The 16,340-nt window shown below is 35.3% G+C and overlaps 1 protein-coding gene across 1 annotated transcript in view; it reads left to right on the top strand.

The window, feature by feature from the left end:
* The window catches only part of PTPRQ (protein tyrosine phosphatase receptor type Q), a 197,929-nt gene extending 182,292 nt beyond the window's left edge, over positions 1–15,637 (top strand). The window contains exons 39-45 of the mRNA XM_032393715.1: positions 752–828; positions 5,467–5,601; positions 5,797–5,922; positions 6,274–6,422; positions 10,061–10,196; positions 15,203–15,326; positions 15,568–15,637. Of these exons, the coding sequence (XP_032249606.1) occupies positions 752–828; positions 5,467–5,601; positions 5,797–5,922; positions 6,274–6,422; positions 10,061–10,196; positions 15,203–15,326; positions 15,568–15,605 (785 nt within the window). The 3' untranslated portion in view covers positions 15,606–15,637. The remainder of the gene's footprint in view (positions 1–751; positions 829–5,466; positions 5,602–5,796; positions 5,923–6,273; positions 6,423–10,060; positions 10,197–15,202; positions 15,327–15,567) is intronic.
* The last annotated feature ends 703 nt before the right edge of the window (positions 15,638–16,340 follow it).

Genomic DNA, 16,340 nt, shown 5'->3' with positions numbered 1-16,340 from the left:
AAAATAAAAAGGCCAATACACAAGCAAAGAAGCTCAGTTGAATTGCTTTCATATTTAAGGAAATAAATATTATGAGACATCAATTTGTATCTATCGAAATATCATGAACTAAAATGTTTAACAATAGCTTGTGGTTGTGAAAGTAAGAGGGAACAATTGTTCAAACACTTTCAAACACTTTTGTTCAGAGTATGAATTGATATAATTAGAGAACAATTTGGCAATAACTTTCAAAATTTGAAATGCATGACAGGATTTGGGAATTTTACTGCTGGTAATGTATTCTACAAATACACTACAACATATATGCAAAAAGTTTAGTTATATTTATTTATCATTTCACAATAACAAAATGAGGTGAATTGAAATCATCATAAGAGTTAAATTAGTATGTTTTATTCAAACAACGAAATACTATATGGCTGTTTAAAATAATGAACTAGACATTTTTGTTATGATTATATATGGAAAGATACAGGTAAATGAAAAATATTGCAGAAAAGAACGTATATCACTCCATTTGTGGTTAATTTTTATGAAATTGTATAGAAGATTCTAGAAATATATACAAGAACATATTAATAGTCATTGTCTCTGGGTAGTGGAAATATGGGAACTTCTACTTTAATTTTACGATCATCTGTTATGTTCGATATTACATCATGAATTTCTTTGTATTACTTTTATAGTAAAATCAAGCAGTAGCAATTTAAATAATGAATTAGCATTACTGTCTTATATTTTCCTCTAGATAATAATAATAGAGTGAAGCTGATAGCTGATGCTAGTATTCCAGGATCGGATTATATTAATGCCAGCTATGTTTCTGTAAGTTGCTATATTTTTATGTTTTATATTCTTATAAACATAAATACTTCAATTATATTACTCTTCCAAATATTTTAAATCAGAAATTTGTTATAAACTCTATGGATTTTATGTGCCAATTCCTTACAACAACACTAGGTACCTCCATTTTATAGATGGGGAAATGGGGGCTCCTAATAGAGATTACAATTTACCAACAATCATTTCACTAATAAATGAAAGATATATAACTTCAAGCTTCAAATCCCTAGGCCTTTCCACTATATACATTCTTTGTACACAAGGACGATGTCTGTCAATCTCTCTTACAAAGAAAAAGACAAATAGTTATGTCCATACAATATAAAAATTTTATTCTCTTCCTGCCATCTAGATTTTCAGTCCTTGAAGGAGACTATGATGTCATGTTCTTCTTTGATCCTCAGTTACCTGTAGAATGTGCACTCCATTGTAGCTGCTCAAAAACCGTAAATGAACCAACGCGGGATGAATTGTGACATGCCTAATGTACTATCTGGCACATTATAGATAATAAATGCTTGTTGCATTAGATTAAAAATCGAATGAAACCAAAGTGTTTTAGGGATTTCTCTCTCTCCCTCTCCTTCCATATGGCTCTCTTACCCTCTCAATGCTCATCACTATCACAGGTACATAGAAACTTGAAATGCATCCACAATCTGCACTGAGGTTGACACATGGAATTGCCCTTGCCCTTGCAGTCATTAAATTCAACCATTCACCTCGAAACTGTTTCTGAAAAAATCCTGATAATTAGATGTTAGCCTCTCTTGGCATTGTTTCACCTACTTCCTCCTGAGGCAGATGATTCTATCTCTGAATAACTCCAATATACAATTGTTTTCTTAAAAACAAGATATGCTCCCTTATATTTTCACCCACTGGCTTCAATTCTAACATATAGCAAAGTTAGCCATCCTTATCATGGTGACCCTATAGACACTTGAGGGTTTCCTCTAGTGTCCACAGTCTTATATTCTTTTCTTATTCGTAGGTCATTACTCCCAGGCCTGCCCTTTGGTTCCACTGGGACTCTGCTTCTGTGATGCTCCATCCTTTCCCCATTAATGTAACTTGTTCTGTGTCCCATTTCCTTGAGACCCCTGTTAAGGGGGAACATTCCTTTCTAAATTCTATATTGGTTGATAATGACTCCAAAATTGCAATCATATAGTGGGTCTTACTGTGAAAGGGGTACGTCAAGGGAGAATTTAAGATTTCTTAATAGGGGAAATGAGGGAGGGTTTGGAGAAGTTAAAGCATCCTTTGAATTCCAGCCTATTTTTATGCAAGAACTTTAAATCCATTTTGAAAAACCACACACATTTTCTATTGTGGTGACATGTTTTAGTCACTTATCAAATGATTGATTCCCTTGAAAATGTAATTCTTCTCTAGCGATTTTGGTGAAATCTTGTGCTTACTAATTTTCATTGCAGCCTAAACTCTGTAGCATGTTGAAGTTTTACTTTGATTTACAGAATGATGCATATATGCATTTAAATTTAATCAATGTGCTAATGATCATATGTTTTGTGATACTATAGAACAGGGCAAGGGCAAATGGTTGTATAAGTGATCTATTGATTTGTACCATTTTTATTCACTAATAAGTAGGTACAAAATAACAACTCACATTCTCTAATGTTCAATCAGATATAGGGTGACAGTATAGGGTATGAATATGATTATAAAGGAAACTGACAGTTTTAGTAGGTGTAACTAAACCACAGATTTACATAAACAAAGGAATATTCATGAACACCCAGTGCTCCCTCTAAATATTATAGGTTGTCAGGAAACAGCCATAAGAAGATGATAATGCAGGATGAGCAATAAACTAAGAATTCTGAATATATATAGCCTGCTATAATCAAGTGATGTTGTAATACAATAAATCTTACAACAGAGTCACTATGACCCGTATGTAATGATATGCATAATCATTACTGAGCTGCATGCTAAGCAGGCCCAGATGGAAAGCACTCTACGTTAAGGCAGATTTCAGATTTGGAATGGAAGTATAGTGTTGCTCTTAGCTCTTGGGTAAATCTCCTTGGATTGGAATGCCAGGAACAGATGGGAATAGGAAAGCCATGATACCATAGTGGCCCTCACTTCGCCATCCCCAAATTCAGGCAGTCTTCCCTCAGAAGAGTGAAGGCTTCTCAGAAAGAAAAGTCTGATGCATCAATTCCCTCTGCCTTCCCAGTTTTGTTCCATGGCACCTCCATCTGAAAGTTCATGAACACTTGTTCCAGGAGCAAAAGAGAGAGGCCATCTACAAATGGAACATCTCAGGGTGCTAGAGGAAGAAGGAAGGACAACTATAATGGGAGGTAGGGAAGAAAACAAAATAACTAGTCTTCAGATAGAAAAGCCAAAGAACTCAAGTCTGGGGAAAGGAAAAGGGAAAAGTGATATACTTTAAGTACATCTGTGAGATCTCCTTTAAGATTGGGAAACTCCAGGCCAGGGTCTGCAACTAGATTAATACATCTTTATCTCTCTGCCTTTGGCTGTCCTTGTGAATTGTGCTCCCGTAACTAGGACTCACAGGGAGCTTGGAACATTTTGATGATGGATGGACTGTGGGAGAGAGGTAGGGAGAGAAAGAGATACTGCATCCTTGTAAACAGCCACTAACTTTACAAATGAGTTTAGAAAGGTTTTCAAGAGAATTAACAATAAAAACATTATGTAAATGAGACAAGAGAAAGACACCAAACCCTCATAATTATCTCTACTTGAGATGCCTGAAATTACTTTAACCTGAGAGATTTTTACCATAATTAAAAATTAAAGATTAGGGGTGCCTGGGTGGCTCAGTCGTTAAGCTTCTGCTTTCGGCTCAGGTCATGGCCCCAGGGTCCTGGGATCGAGCCCTGCATTGGCCTCCCTGCTTGGCCGGAAGCCTGCTTCTCCCTTTCCCACTCCCCCTGCTTGTGTTTCCTCTCTTGCTGTGTCTCTCTCTGTCAAATAAATAAATAAAATCTTTAAATTAAAAAAAAAAAATTAAAGATTAAAGGCCATGATACAAATGAGCTGTAATAGCATCAGAAATATCAGAATTGTTCCTACATTGATGAATATTATAGTACCAAAGGACATTTAGTCCCTGAGAAAGGGAAATGCAGATGACCAGGAGAAACATTTTATAAATTGATTCCTGTTAATTGTCTTCATCCTTGAAACACTTTCTTCATTTTGCCTCCAGGACATCATTCTCTCAGCTTTCCATCTACAGCTTTGACTCTTTCATCTCAGTGCCATTGGTTTTCTGTTTTCTCCTCCACGACCAAACACTTGAATTATCTAGAGCCCAATCCTTGAATTTACTGTTTCTTTCCAAATTAATTTCCTTGATAATTTCATCCATTCTTGTGTTTTAACTGAGATCTGTGTGATGATTACTTTCAAATTTATGTTTCCAGTTTGGATTTGTTCCTGAATTCCAAACTCATATACCCAATTGCATTCACGATATTCCCACTTGAATATCTAACAAGGATTTCAAGTTTAATAGGTCCATAATGAATTCCTAATTTTCCCTTCAAACCTGCATATCCCAAAGTCTTCCCAATCTTCCTTTGAAATTTTTACTGATTCTTATACCCAATATCCAATCCATCAACAAATTCTATTGACTCTGTCTTCAAAATATATCCAGATCCTGTCACTTCTCACCATCCCCCTGTTATCACCCAAACTACCCCCTTGGTTGGATCATTGCAAAAATCTTCTAGCTATTCTCCTCCTTTCACCTTTTAACCCTGGTTAAAAGGCTGGTCTTCTTATAGAAATCAGAGTAAAACTGTTAAACCATACACTCTATATGTTCAAAACCTTTCAACAGGTTTCTAGATCATCCCAAGTAAAAACCAAAATCTTGTAATTACCTCTTAGGACCTAAAGCACCCTTACCCTCCCTCCTCTGTTCATTCTTATGTCATCTTCTATAACTGTCCCCTCCTCGTTTACTCCACTCTAGCCATTTGGTGTTCATAGAAAATTCTGGACACATTTTTCCTTTAATGTTGTTACACTTGACTTTCTACCAGGAACACTTGCCCCCAAATCCTGCAGAGCTTACTCCCTTACTTCTTCAAGTCTTTCCTAAGATATCACCAGTGGCTCTTTTCTGAACATCCTATTTTCTAAAGCCCTCTCTCATAGCACTTACCACTTTTAAAAGTTCTATGTAACTTGCTTATTTAACAGACTTAATGGACTTAATGTCTATCTCTCCTATTATATAAAAATAAAAAATATAAAGTAAATATCAATATATTCATTTATATAAATATAAAGAATATAAAATAAATAAGAATGGGAATTTTAGAGTCTTTTGTCAGTGATGAATCCCCAATCCCTAGGACAGTGCCTGGCACACAGTAGAAACTCATAAATATTATTTCAATGGAGGAATGTACATATTTTAATACTGAAAGAAATCACCAAAATATTAATGGTACTTCATTCTGGATAGTGAGATTGTGGGTGAATTCCACATTCTATTATATATTTTATAACTAGTATATTTTTATCTGTTGCTCAAAAACTAAAAAATACTGTATATGTAAATGTTGATTTAATGTTGCAATTATATCCTTTTAGGGCTACTTATGTCCAAATGAATTTATTGCCACTCAAGGTCCATTACCAGGAACTGTTGGGGATTTTTGGAGAATGGTGTGGGAAACCAGAGCGAAAACATTAGTAATGCTAACGCAGTGTTTTGAAAAAGGGCGGGTAAGTTATCGGAAAATCTTTTCACAAGATGTTATTTTACAGTTGTCTTAATATATGTGTGACAATTTCAGCTAATACTGTGAGTCATCAATAATTTGGACATCTATAAGGCAGTTTTAACTTAGTAGCAATAACTGTGATATATAGATCAATATAATAATGGTTCTTACGACTGGTGATTTTCTCTGAATACAGATCAGATGCCATCAGTATTGGCCAGAGGACAACAAACCAGTTACCGTCTTTGGAGATATAGTGATTACGAAGCTAATGGAGGATGTTCAAATAGATTGGACCATCAGGGATCTGAAAATTGAAAGGGTAAAAAAAAGGCAAGGGAGGGGAACACAATAGTAAATATGAATGCTCTAAATGTCTAAAAGTAAAATTAATTTCTAGAACTGTCCCTTGCAGCAATATAAACACTCTGTAGTATCATCTGTTTGCAAGCTTTTTTATTGTTTCCATTCATACTGGAAGGCAATTTGCTTTATTGTAGCTATAATAGAAGATCTATCTTGCGGGAAATCATGAAAAACATAGTTTCTTCTGTTTGGTAAATAGTTATTTTTAAAAGAGCACCTTCAAAAGATAGGACATCAGCTGCCTTACACCTTCATTGTGGTACTTTAATAATCGTATCATGCTTCTTTAATCTGTCACGTTACCTAGCATGGAGATTACATGACTGTTCGACAGTGTAACTTTACTGCTTGGCCTGAGCATGGGGTCCCGGAAAACAGTGCCCCTCTAGTTCACTTTGTAAAATTGGTTCGAGCAAGCAGAGCTCATGACACCACACCCATGATTGTTCACTGCAGGTAAGGAAGATACTTTCAGAACGTTATATGAAACACTAGAAATGGTCTTTAAAGTCAGTGTGGTCTTTTTATTATCATGATACCGTTGATTATTTTCTGGCAGGATGTTAATGTAGCTTCATTCCAATTTCCGGTTTTCAGATGTTTTACTGGTTATAATGGAACAAATTTTAGTTTTATAAGAGGTTAGATGGCAAAAATAAAATGAGTAGTAAAGGTATCTTAAAGCAAGGGAAAGTATCTTACTGGTAAGGGAATCTTCCTGAACTCTTGACTGGATTATGACCTCTCAGAGGAAAGTCTTTAATTTTTTTTTTAATTGTAGCCCTTCATTGATAGGTGTGTGTGTGTGTGTGTGTGTGTGTGTGTGTAGGATTTTAAGAATTTTACAAACATCTGATCCTTTATTATTACAATTGGCATTAGTCTACTACCATAATTTAAATTTTTTTTGTAAAAGCAAATTTTTAGATTTGTGTTGTAAAGAATAAAAGAAAATGAACTTTATAATAAAGATCAAATTAAGTGACCAACCCAAGTATGACAACAATTTTTTACAAACTTCAGCTACATACGTCTTCCTTTGACTAGCTCTTTGAACATGGTTAAGAGAATATAACTATAAATTGAAGTTTTTCTCCATTTTATTTTCATTGGTATTTAACACTCTAAGAAATAAAACTCAAGGTTGTTTAGAAATCAGAGTTTTTTCTGGACAGATGGATTTGATTGTTTTCTAACATAATAAATCTAAATAAGTCTCAACCTGAGTCTCTTCAACAATTAGTTTGTAAATTAGAGAAAAAAGTAGGTAATAATACACCATTTTATGATTTTGCTTACATGAGATACCTAGAATGGGTAAATTCATAGAGACAGAAAGTAGAATTGTGGTTGCCAGGGACTCAAGGGAGAGAGAGAAGGGTGGTTATTATTTAATGGGTACATTGTCTATTAGTTGTTTAATGAGAACGTCTGTTTGGGATGATGAAGAAGTTCTAGAAATGGATGGTGGTGACAGTTACACAGCATTGTGAATGTGCTTAACACCAACTGAGTTGTGTACTTAAGAATGCTTAAAATGGTAAATTTCATGTTATGTATCCTGTACTGCAATAAAAAAATTTAAGTAACAGTATCTTAGTCACATTAATAATTAATACATTATTAATTATAATAATTCCAATAATTAATTGATAATTTTTCTAACAGGTATATACTATAATTAATGTGGTTAACGATGCAAGAAAATATCAATCCATCCAAATTTTTACTCTTATTTAGAGGAAAAAATTCACTATGTAATTTAAACGATTATATATTTTCTGGGAATATTGTGGATTTTTTTAAAATTATAAGGGTAATACATAAATGCTTGCTCATTATAAAATATCTAAATAGTGCTTAGATTTAAAAAGCATATAGAACAAAAAATAAAAGTGTCATTTTTACCCTCCCAATTCCATTTCCCCCTCCCTATACATAACATTTTCAACAGATTAGTATATAGTGTAAATAGAGTAACAGTTTGCTTCTAAAGTCGGTGATTGCTTTTAAGCTGGGTCATTGATGATTCAAACCTTTAATGGAAAGTAGCTGCCTTCAGCTTCTCTGTATCTTGTATGTACACTGCCACTGATATTAAAGTCTGTTAGAAAAGTACCTAATATTAGCCCTGTAGCCTCAAACAGAGCAGAGAGCAGAGAGTAGCTACACTGTAGTAAACAGCATAACGTGTAAACTTATTAAATCACTATGTTGTGCACCTGAAACTAATGTCACATTGTGTGTCAACTATACTTTAATCCATAATAAAAAAGAGAGGGAATCTCCTTCTTTGTGATTGAAATGGATAAAAGAGTTCAGAAAAAAGTATGTTCATATTAATAATTCCCTTTCAGTATCATTGAAAACTGTCTACTAAATGTTTATCTCTAACTCCAACTTCTCACCTCAATTCAGACATACATTTAACTGCCAATTCGATGTGACAACCTGAGTGACTACAAAACTCTGAAAATTTGATGTGTCTAAAACAGAACACTTGATTCAATCTCCAAACTCACTCCTCCTTCTCATCCCCCATCTTGGTAAAGGGCAGATCCCTTCTGTGTGGTGCCCAAACCCTGGAGGCATCCTTGACTCTGCTCTTCCTCTCACATTCCAGGGCAGCCATGCATCAGACACTCTGATGTCTTGCCCCTCTTACCTCCCCACTGCACTCTCCCCACCCTGGGCTCCTGGCTCTTCTTCAAACACACAGAACAAATCTCTTCTCCCCCCACTCCCTCGGGCTGCAGTGCATCGCCCCCCAAATACCCACACTGTGTGCTCCCTCATGCAAGTTTCTTTTCAAATATTACATAATCAGAGATGCCTTCTCCCTAACCTGATTTATCTTTCTTCATAGCACTTATTACTGCCGGGCACATTCTATGCATGTTTGCTTAGTTGTGTACTGTCCTTCTCTGTCCTCTAGAGAGTAAGCTCCATAAGTGCAGGGACCTTGTATTGTTCACAGCTGTACCCCAGATGCCTAGGACAGGGTCTGACACTCAAGGTATATTGGCTGATGTCATGACAGATTACACTGTTCAACATATGTGTATATGTGTTGCCAAAATCGAATTTATTTTGTAATGCTCATTCTTTCTTATACGGTTGAACCACGGGATATTGCTAAGATATTTCTTATCTACAAAAATGGCACTTTTATGTTGTTCAAAGTAACATTTGTAAGACTAAGTGACCTTCCACATGTCTTTTGTTGTTCTTTTTATATTTACTTCCTAGGTTAACCATTCAAATACCAAGATTCTTGTCCTTCTAATGGGAATTTCTGCATAAATCTTGTCAAGTTTATCAATTCACAGTTTCTATGGAACACATACCTGTCCCTGGGTATTAAACTAATTTCTTAAAAGGAAATAGCTTTTCAATTTTATTATCTATAAGAAGTAAAAAAAAAAATCTAAAAAGAAAGTGAAAAGAACACATGAAAGATTGCCAATAAATACAGAGAAAATACTATAGGGCTAAATAGTGGATGTTTTTAATGTTTAGCATTTCTATCAGTAATCAAAAATATGTTCAGTACAAAGTTTCTGGTGTTAAGAATTCTCAACAATTTTTAAAAAGATTTTATTTATTTGAGAGAGAGCGAGCGAGAGAGAACATGAGCTGGGGGGAGGGGCAGAGGGAGAGGGACAAGCAGACTCCCTGGGGAGCAGGGAACCAGGACCCTGGGATGATGACCTGAGCCAAAGACAGACACTTAACTGACTGAGCCACCCAGACACCCCAAGAATTTTCAACAATTATTTTAAAATTCTTCTCTATACTTCTCCAACTACACCCCTTATAATATTATGAAAGAAGAGGAAAAGTTCAACTGGTAAAAAACAAACAAACAAAACAAAACCTCAAACATTTGATAGAGTGCTAATGTTAATCATCTTGATCTATCTAAACAGTCTTAGTAACAATACAAATCTAAAGACACTGGAAAAAAAAAGTTCGTCCAAATAAGAAAAGGACCCGTTTGGAATTTATTACTACCATAGTTCACTTTCTTCATCACTATCAACATGAACAGACTTTTGCTGAACAACATTCATGTAATTTTACTCTTCCTGCAGTGCTGGAGTTGGAAGAACTGGAGTTTTTATTGCTCTGGACCACCTAACACAACATATAAATGACCACGATTTTGTGGATATATATGGATTAGTAGCAGAACTGAGAAGTGAAAGAATGTGCATGGTCCAGAACCTGGTAAGATATCTAACATCTTGTGCAATGTCAGCTCTGGAATTTCTACAAGGGAGTCTCTCAATGGCAGCAGTCTGGTTGGGCATGGACTTGAAACTTTATTTGCAGAGCAGACACCCTCTTTTTCGACATGATAAACCTCCTAGAGGGGAAGGGTTTTGGGAAGCGCATTCCACGAGGCACAGTCACCCCTCAGCACTGTTACTGACTGCTCATCCTAGCTCGTTTATACTGATGGGCATATAGAAAGTGTTTCAGAAATTGAGGTCTTTAGTGTTTGGCAAAGGTGGGAAGCTCAGGAAATGCATCAAATCAATTTCTTTTATAAACATGCTGAATGTTATATTTGGAAAAGTTTAAAATATTGACTGTTATGGGGTTCTATGTATTTCTCTTGTCCATATTTATCCCTGTTGTATACTAATAACAATTGTCATAGCATCTTATCAACTAACTCCCTGGGAGTTTTTTGTTTCATTGTTTTGGTTTAAAGGCAAAAACATTTATAAAATATAGAGATTTTTCTTCATTAAAAAAATCACATAGTATAATGGTAATGAGACTAAAAACCTTACATTGAATGTCTAGTGAGTTCCATCTTCTATAATAATCCTTTATATGTATTATCTTATTTATCCTTTGTTTGTAAAGCAGTATCAATAAAACTAATCACCAGACTAGGTATTATTGGCTTTGCTTTACAAATGAAGAAGCAGATGTTCCATTCAAAGAATTTAAGTGATATTTCAAGATTATACAATTAATGTTTGAGAACCAAAATTCAAACCCAGGAGTGTCTAACTATAATATGTAAGATGTTTCTCTCTGTATATTTGGATTGATATTTCTATACTCTTCAAATGGAAGTTTTCTCACAGTAAATATATAGATCTGCTGTAATAGTGTTTTCCACAATACCTACTAGAAAACTCATATAGCATCAGAGTTGTTAAAGGTGTGAGAAAACAGGTTCTTTGCTAAAAATAAGTTTGAAAAGAAGTTAAACTGATCTTAGAATTTCTTAAAGCCTCTATGCGAGTGTACATTGAGAGTTATATTGAGCCCTTGTGAGCATCATTTCCCAAAATTACATGATTGTGAAATCCTTGAATTTCTTTTGACCCAGAATCTATAATGCCATGTAGGGGAACATTAATGTTCTTAGGAAGATGCTGCTCTAGACTAGAGACATCTAAACTTTGTGGACTGCACAACCCTTTCAGGAAGAATGTTTGAGCATTCAACTCCAATAACTCTATATTTATTTTTTAAATGTAGATTGAAAATTATGTAAATTATAAAACATATACAAAATGAGAAATAGAAAACATGAGATAAAGATCAAATAAGCAGTATTTTGAAATCTTACTAATTGTGATGCCTTCATATTATCATTAAGATAGTGATACATAGCACAGGATAATTCTGTTTCAATAGTGATTTTAAATATATATTCTAAGTTATTTATAATTTTTTAAAAAGTGATCTAGCTTTTTGTCAGATTTCCTTACATTATTGTTCTTTTTACCTCATAGGATGGCTATAAGTTTATTCTAGAAGCACAAAGAACATCAGCCCTGCCGTTTCCTTGTCGTTCATTTGGGCTTACATGATAAATATTACCTTCAATCCATGGTCTCTTTGTAGGAATCTTTTTAAGCCTCTGCAATTTTGTGATGGTTAGGTAAAACTAGGCAATGTAATCCATATGCATTCCCCTATATGCTAAAGGGGAAAAAAGGAGTGAAGTACCACTCTTCCCTTGGGATACTTCAGAAATAGAACATAACTTGTGATCAGGGTTGACTTCTGTGTGTGCAGCCTGTGCAATGTCACAGGGCCCCATGCTCAAAAGGGCACTGCACTTTAGTGTTTGCTGTCACAGTCTTGAAAATCTTTAATAATTTTTGAGGGAGGAAACACTCATTTTCATTTTGCAGTGGGCCCACAATTAGGTAGCTTGTTCTCAATTATAAGGGTTCCAATATCAATCCAACTATTAACCATTATTAACACCCCAATTCTTTCTTATTTTTGTTAACAATAAGAATAAACAGAAAGCTAACATTTTCCTCCCATGTCCCTAGATTACACATGTGCACAGGTGCTCAGTGTTCTTGACATTGATCAAGATTGGTTGGCTCTTTTAGATAGGATAGAGGGTGGGCCAGATCAGGATCTTGTTTCTTTCTAGAAACTAGAGTCACTCTTCAGCTAATAAAAGTTGAAAATATTTTGCCACGCTCTATAATTTTGCGGAACTGAACTTTGTAAAGAGTATGTTCAAGAATGCCTGTTAATAATTTCACACAATTTAGTACGCAATATATGCTCTAAACTTCATACATTGTGCTTGTTTAACCAGCCCAAGCAATATGTTACAGTTGGGTAAGGGAATGGAAAGAGCATGAATTTTGAAGTCAGAGAATTGAGTTACGATTTCAGCTCAGCTTCTTAATTAACTGCTGGCTCTGTGACTTGTTTAATTAGCCCCTTTGAGCTATTTCTCTTTTGTAAAATAGCCATGTTATACTTCTCACACACTTATGGTCAGCATTAAATAAGAGAAACTGTCTAAAGCACCAAACATGCGGTCACTGCCCAGCATGTAGTAAATGTCTGACAGAATTCTGCTGGATTCCCTCCTTGCTGAAAAGCTGGTACTCAGAAGCTCTCTTTCACCTGGCTTCCTTCCCAGAAGTTTTGCTCTTTACCATCTTTTCTCTCTGATGATAAAAAGGAAAATGACCACAGTCCTTGGCTCCAGCCCTTACAAACCAGTATTGCCTTGCACAAGAGTGGTTTCTTATTTTCCTCTGTTGCACTTGGGAATGATTGCAGTTTCGATGAAGAATGCTGTCTCAGCACATCCTACAGTAGCCATGGGCAGGGGTGGGGAGGTGGGAACCTCAGAATATATTACCCCTAAAAGGCTGCTCTGGGGACATAGCCCAGACCCAGGAGAGAGCTTTGAGCTCTTTCACTGTCTACCAAAAAACAGTTCATAGCAGCCTCCAGAACTTTCTGAGAGAATAGTCCTCAGTGAGATAACATCCTGAGCTGCTATCAGTCCCTCAAATAAGGGTTAATCTGGATGAGTCCCTTTCCTGCTCTGGTTTTCCTAGAAATTTACTGATGTGAAGTCTTAGGGTAGAAGAAAAAAAAAAGCTAATATACTTGGGTTGCCTAGTTTTTTGCCAGGCACTTTACATATAGTAAGTTCTTTAAATATCACAACATAGGCGTTATGATCTCCCGGATGAGGAAGCTAAACATCAGACAAGTTTCATTCTTAAGGTATGGTGATTATCTAAGGCAGGAACTGGAACTGAGCCCTCCACTGCCTCTTTGGCAATAACACACCATGACAGAGGGATCTTGGAAAATATAGTCCTGCCCTGTGGAGCCCAACCTGGCCTACTGGCAGAGTTTGCACCCATCATTCTTTCCAGTGGAGAAAATGAGATCGGACAGTCTGAAGCTTCACATATCAAATGTGACCTCAAATTCACATGTGATTTGTAAAAACTACCCAAACTCATCAATTCAAATGATTATTGTTTTTAAAGAAATTATATCGGGTCCATATATTTCTGCCAATAATGTTATTCATTGTGTGACATATATTTGAAAAACACTTTTTTAGAATTACCTTGAGAAGTAGTTTACTAGCAATTTCAATGGGATTTTCATTACTGTATAACGACACTTCCTTTCTTCCCAAAATTGGATCATGTAACTTGATCGTCCACTCACTGACAAAACTTAATCCCTAATGACTTCTGAATGTTCTCCAAATGAAATCCTTCCTTAAATGGTAAAGGTTGGCTACTTGTGAGAATTAAATGATACTGAGTCAACAAACATTTGTTATGTAACTACTACATGCCAGACACTATTACAGGTAATGGGAAAAGAGCAGTGAATGTGACAGAGTTCTGCCCTCCCAGAACTGACACTCTGCTGAGATGTTTGTGGAAGCATTTTGTAATTCTTGAAGAAATAAATACTCGTAATAATGACCAACAGTTTCTGAAGCCAGTTTCAGTAGAGGAGTTCCAAAAAGGGTTTGAGATACAGTAGCAATAGATATGAATATATAGCTCTGAAGATAGTCACTTTAGAGGACATCCTATTTAAATCAATTGTCAATATACATATGTATATAATAATATGTAATATATAGTATAAATATTTGATTATGTTCCTTTAACATCAGTTATGTTTCCTGTGTAAAAAGGAGGGTGATTTTCTATGACTTAAACTTAAGTACCTTTGGGAAAGTCCAAACTCAGAAATGCTAACAGGTTATTGAATTATATTGAAAAAACTTAAAGAACCTAGATGGTACTGAATTTAGCTTAAACGTTCAGATGAAATGTTAGGAGTCCTTGTCCAGGACCTGGGTGTCTGGATATTTCAGTGATCAACTGCCTTGTACTTACAAATAAAGACCAGATATTTGACATTAAGAAGGCCAAATGTCAGGTGATTAACAGAATTGTCGAACATATTTTAAATGTGCTGATGGTGTATAGATATGTTTACTCACAGATAGTGAAAGCAAATGTATCATCTGCATTCCAATAGCCATTCTGATCATTCTAACAAGATAACTATTTATAAGGAAAATTACTCATTTAGACCTAACAGGAAAAAGGAAATTCATAAACAGATTTAAATAACCTAATTTGCCACTTTTTTATAATCACAGCAAGCAAAAACAAAGTAGCATGGGGTTTCGCAATGCCAAGTATTAAAAAAAAAAAAAAAAACTTGAAGCTACAGGAGGCCATAGGAATTTAGAAAACCTGATGTTTGAGATGGTACAAAATCATTTATATACGTGGTAAATTCTGTGCTTCTCGCTTAGCTATCTAACATTTTTAAATTCAGCATTACTTTTCACTGTGACAGTATAGCTCCCTTTATAAGAAAAATAATTTTTTGAAATAATTTTTAAAAATCCATCCCACCCATTTATTTAACACTCTTTCTTTGGTGTCTAGGCACAGTATATCTTTTTATACCAATGCATTCTGGATCTCTTATCAAGTAAAGGAAGTAATCAGCCTATCTGTTTTGTTAACTATTCAGCACTTCAGAAGATGGACTCTTTGGATGCCATGGAAGGTAAACAGAGGCAACGTGTACCAATTTACTAGTGTACCAGGAGCATTGATTTAATAATAACCACATGATAAAAATGTTTTAGAAGCTTGGTTAATGCACATAACACATTTTTATTATTCTTCTCTAATCCAAGTTAGGGTGATAGCCTCTGTATCTGCACTCTATTTTTGCCATGAAACATTTAAATCTTTTGAACTGGTAATTTCAGTTCTCTCTTGTGACATGTTACTTTATGTTATAGGTGATGTTGAGCTTGAATGGGAAGAGACCACCATGTAAATATCCAGACCAAAGATTACAACTGGAAGATATTTTCAAATCCCAGGGGCCAAAATTTCCCCCTTACTCTTCTGAATTGAAATGCGCAACCTTAAAGAAAGCTCTGTGTTTCTGTTACTGTGCCTTACTAAATGGATTGACATTTTAGGAATAGTTCTAGGAAATAGCTAATTCAGGATAGTCATTTTGTTTTGTACAGAATAAATATGCATTGAAAATGTTTAAGAAAAGAGATCCCAGAGATTTTTGAAGTCTTCCATATTTTTGGAACGAGCCAAATAGAAAATGATCATTAGATTAGCATGAATGTTTCCAGGTAAATTTTCCCCACATATTGGATTGAATCTTGAACAAGAATTGTAAATGTTGATTCGGTCGTGTTATTTTGGCCTCCAGGGTGTTAACGTTCCTTGTGGATAACTTCCAGGACTGTCCTAATGCTCTGTACTTCCGTGTACACCCCTGGGTTTTGAATCCTCTGTTTTATGAGTGCTGAGATATCATCTCGTGATCTCCAACAGCTGAACAGTAACCCCTTGACACTGCCGGGATTACTCAGCCTTTATACAACACACAGTAGCTCTTCAGGGACACTTAGGGCTATTTAAGTTGCTTTGTGATCTTTAGTTTGAAAAACAAAAAGAAAAATGAAACAGTGCGATTGCTCATAGGAAGCTGTAGAGTACTTTGTACTGTCTACATTTGTACCTTTTTCAGGACAAGTTGTACCACTAT

This window comes from Phoca vitulina, unplaced genomic scaffold, assembly GCF_004348235.1.
Source record: "Phoca vitulina isolate PV1807 unplaced genomic scaffold, GSC_HSeal_1.0 scaffold76, whole genome shotgun sequence".
NCBI lineage: Eukaryota > Metazoa > Chordata > Mammalia > Carnivora > Phocidae > Phoca > Phoca vitulina.
The sequence above is the reverse complement of the archived record's forward strand: the minus strand, read 5'-3'. Positions and strand labels throughout refer to the sequence as shown.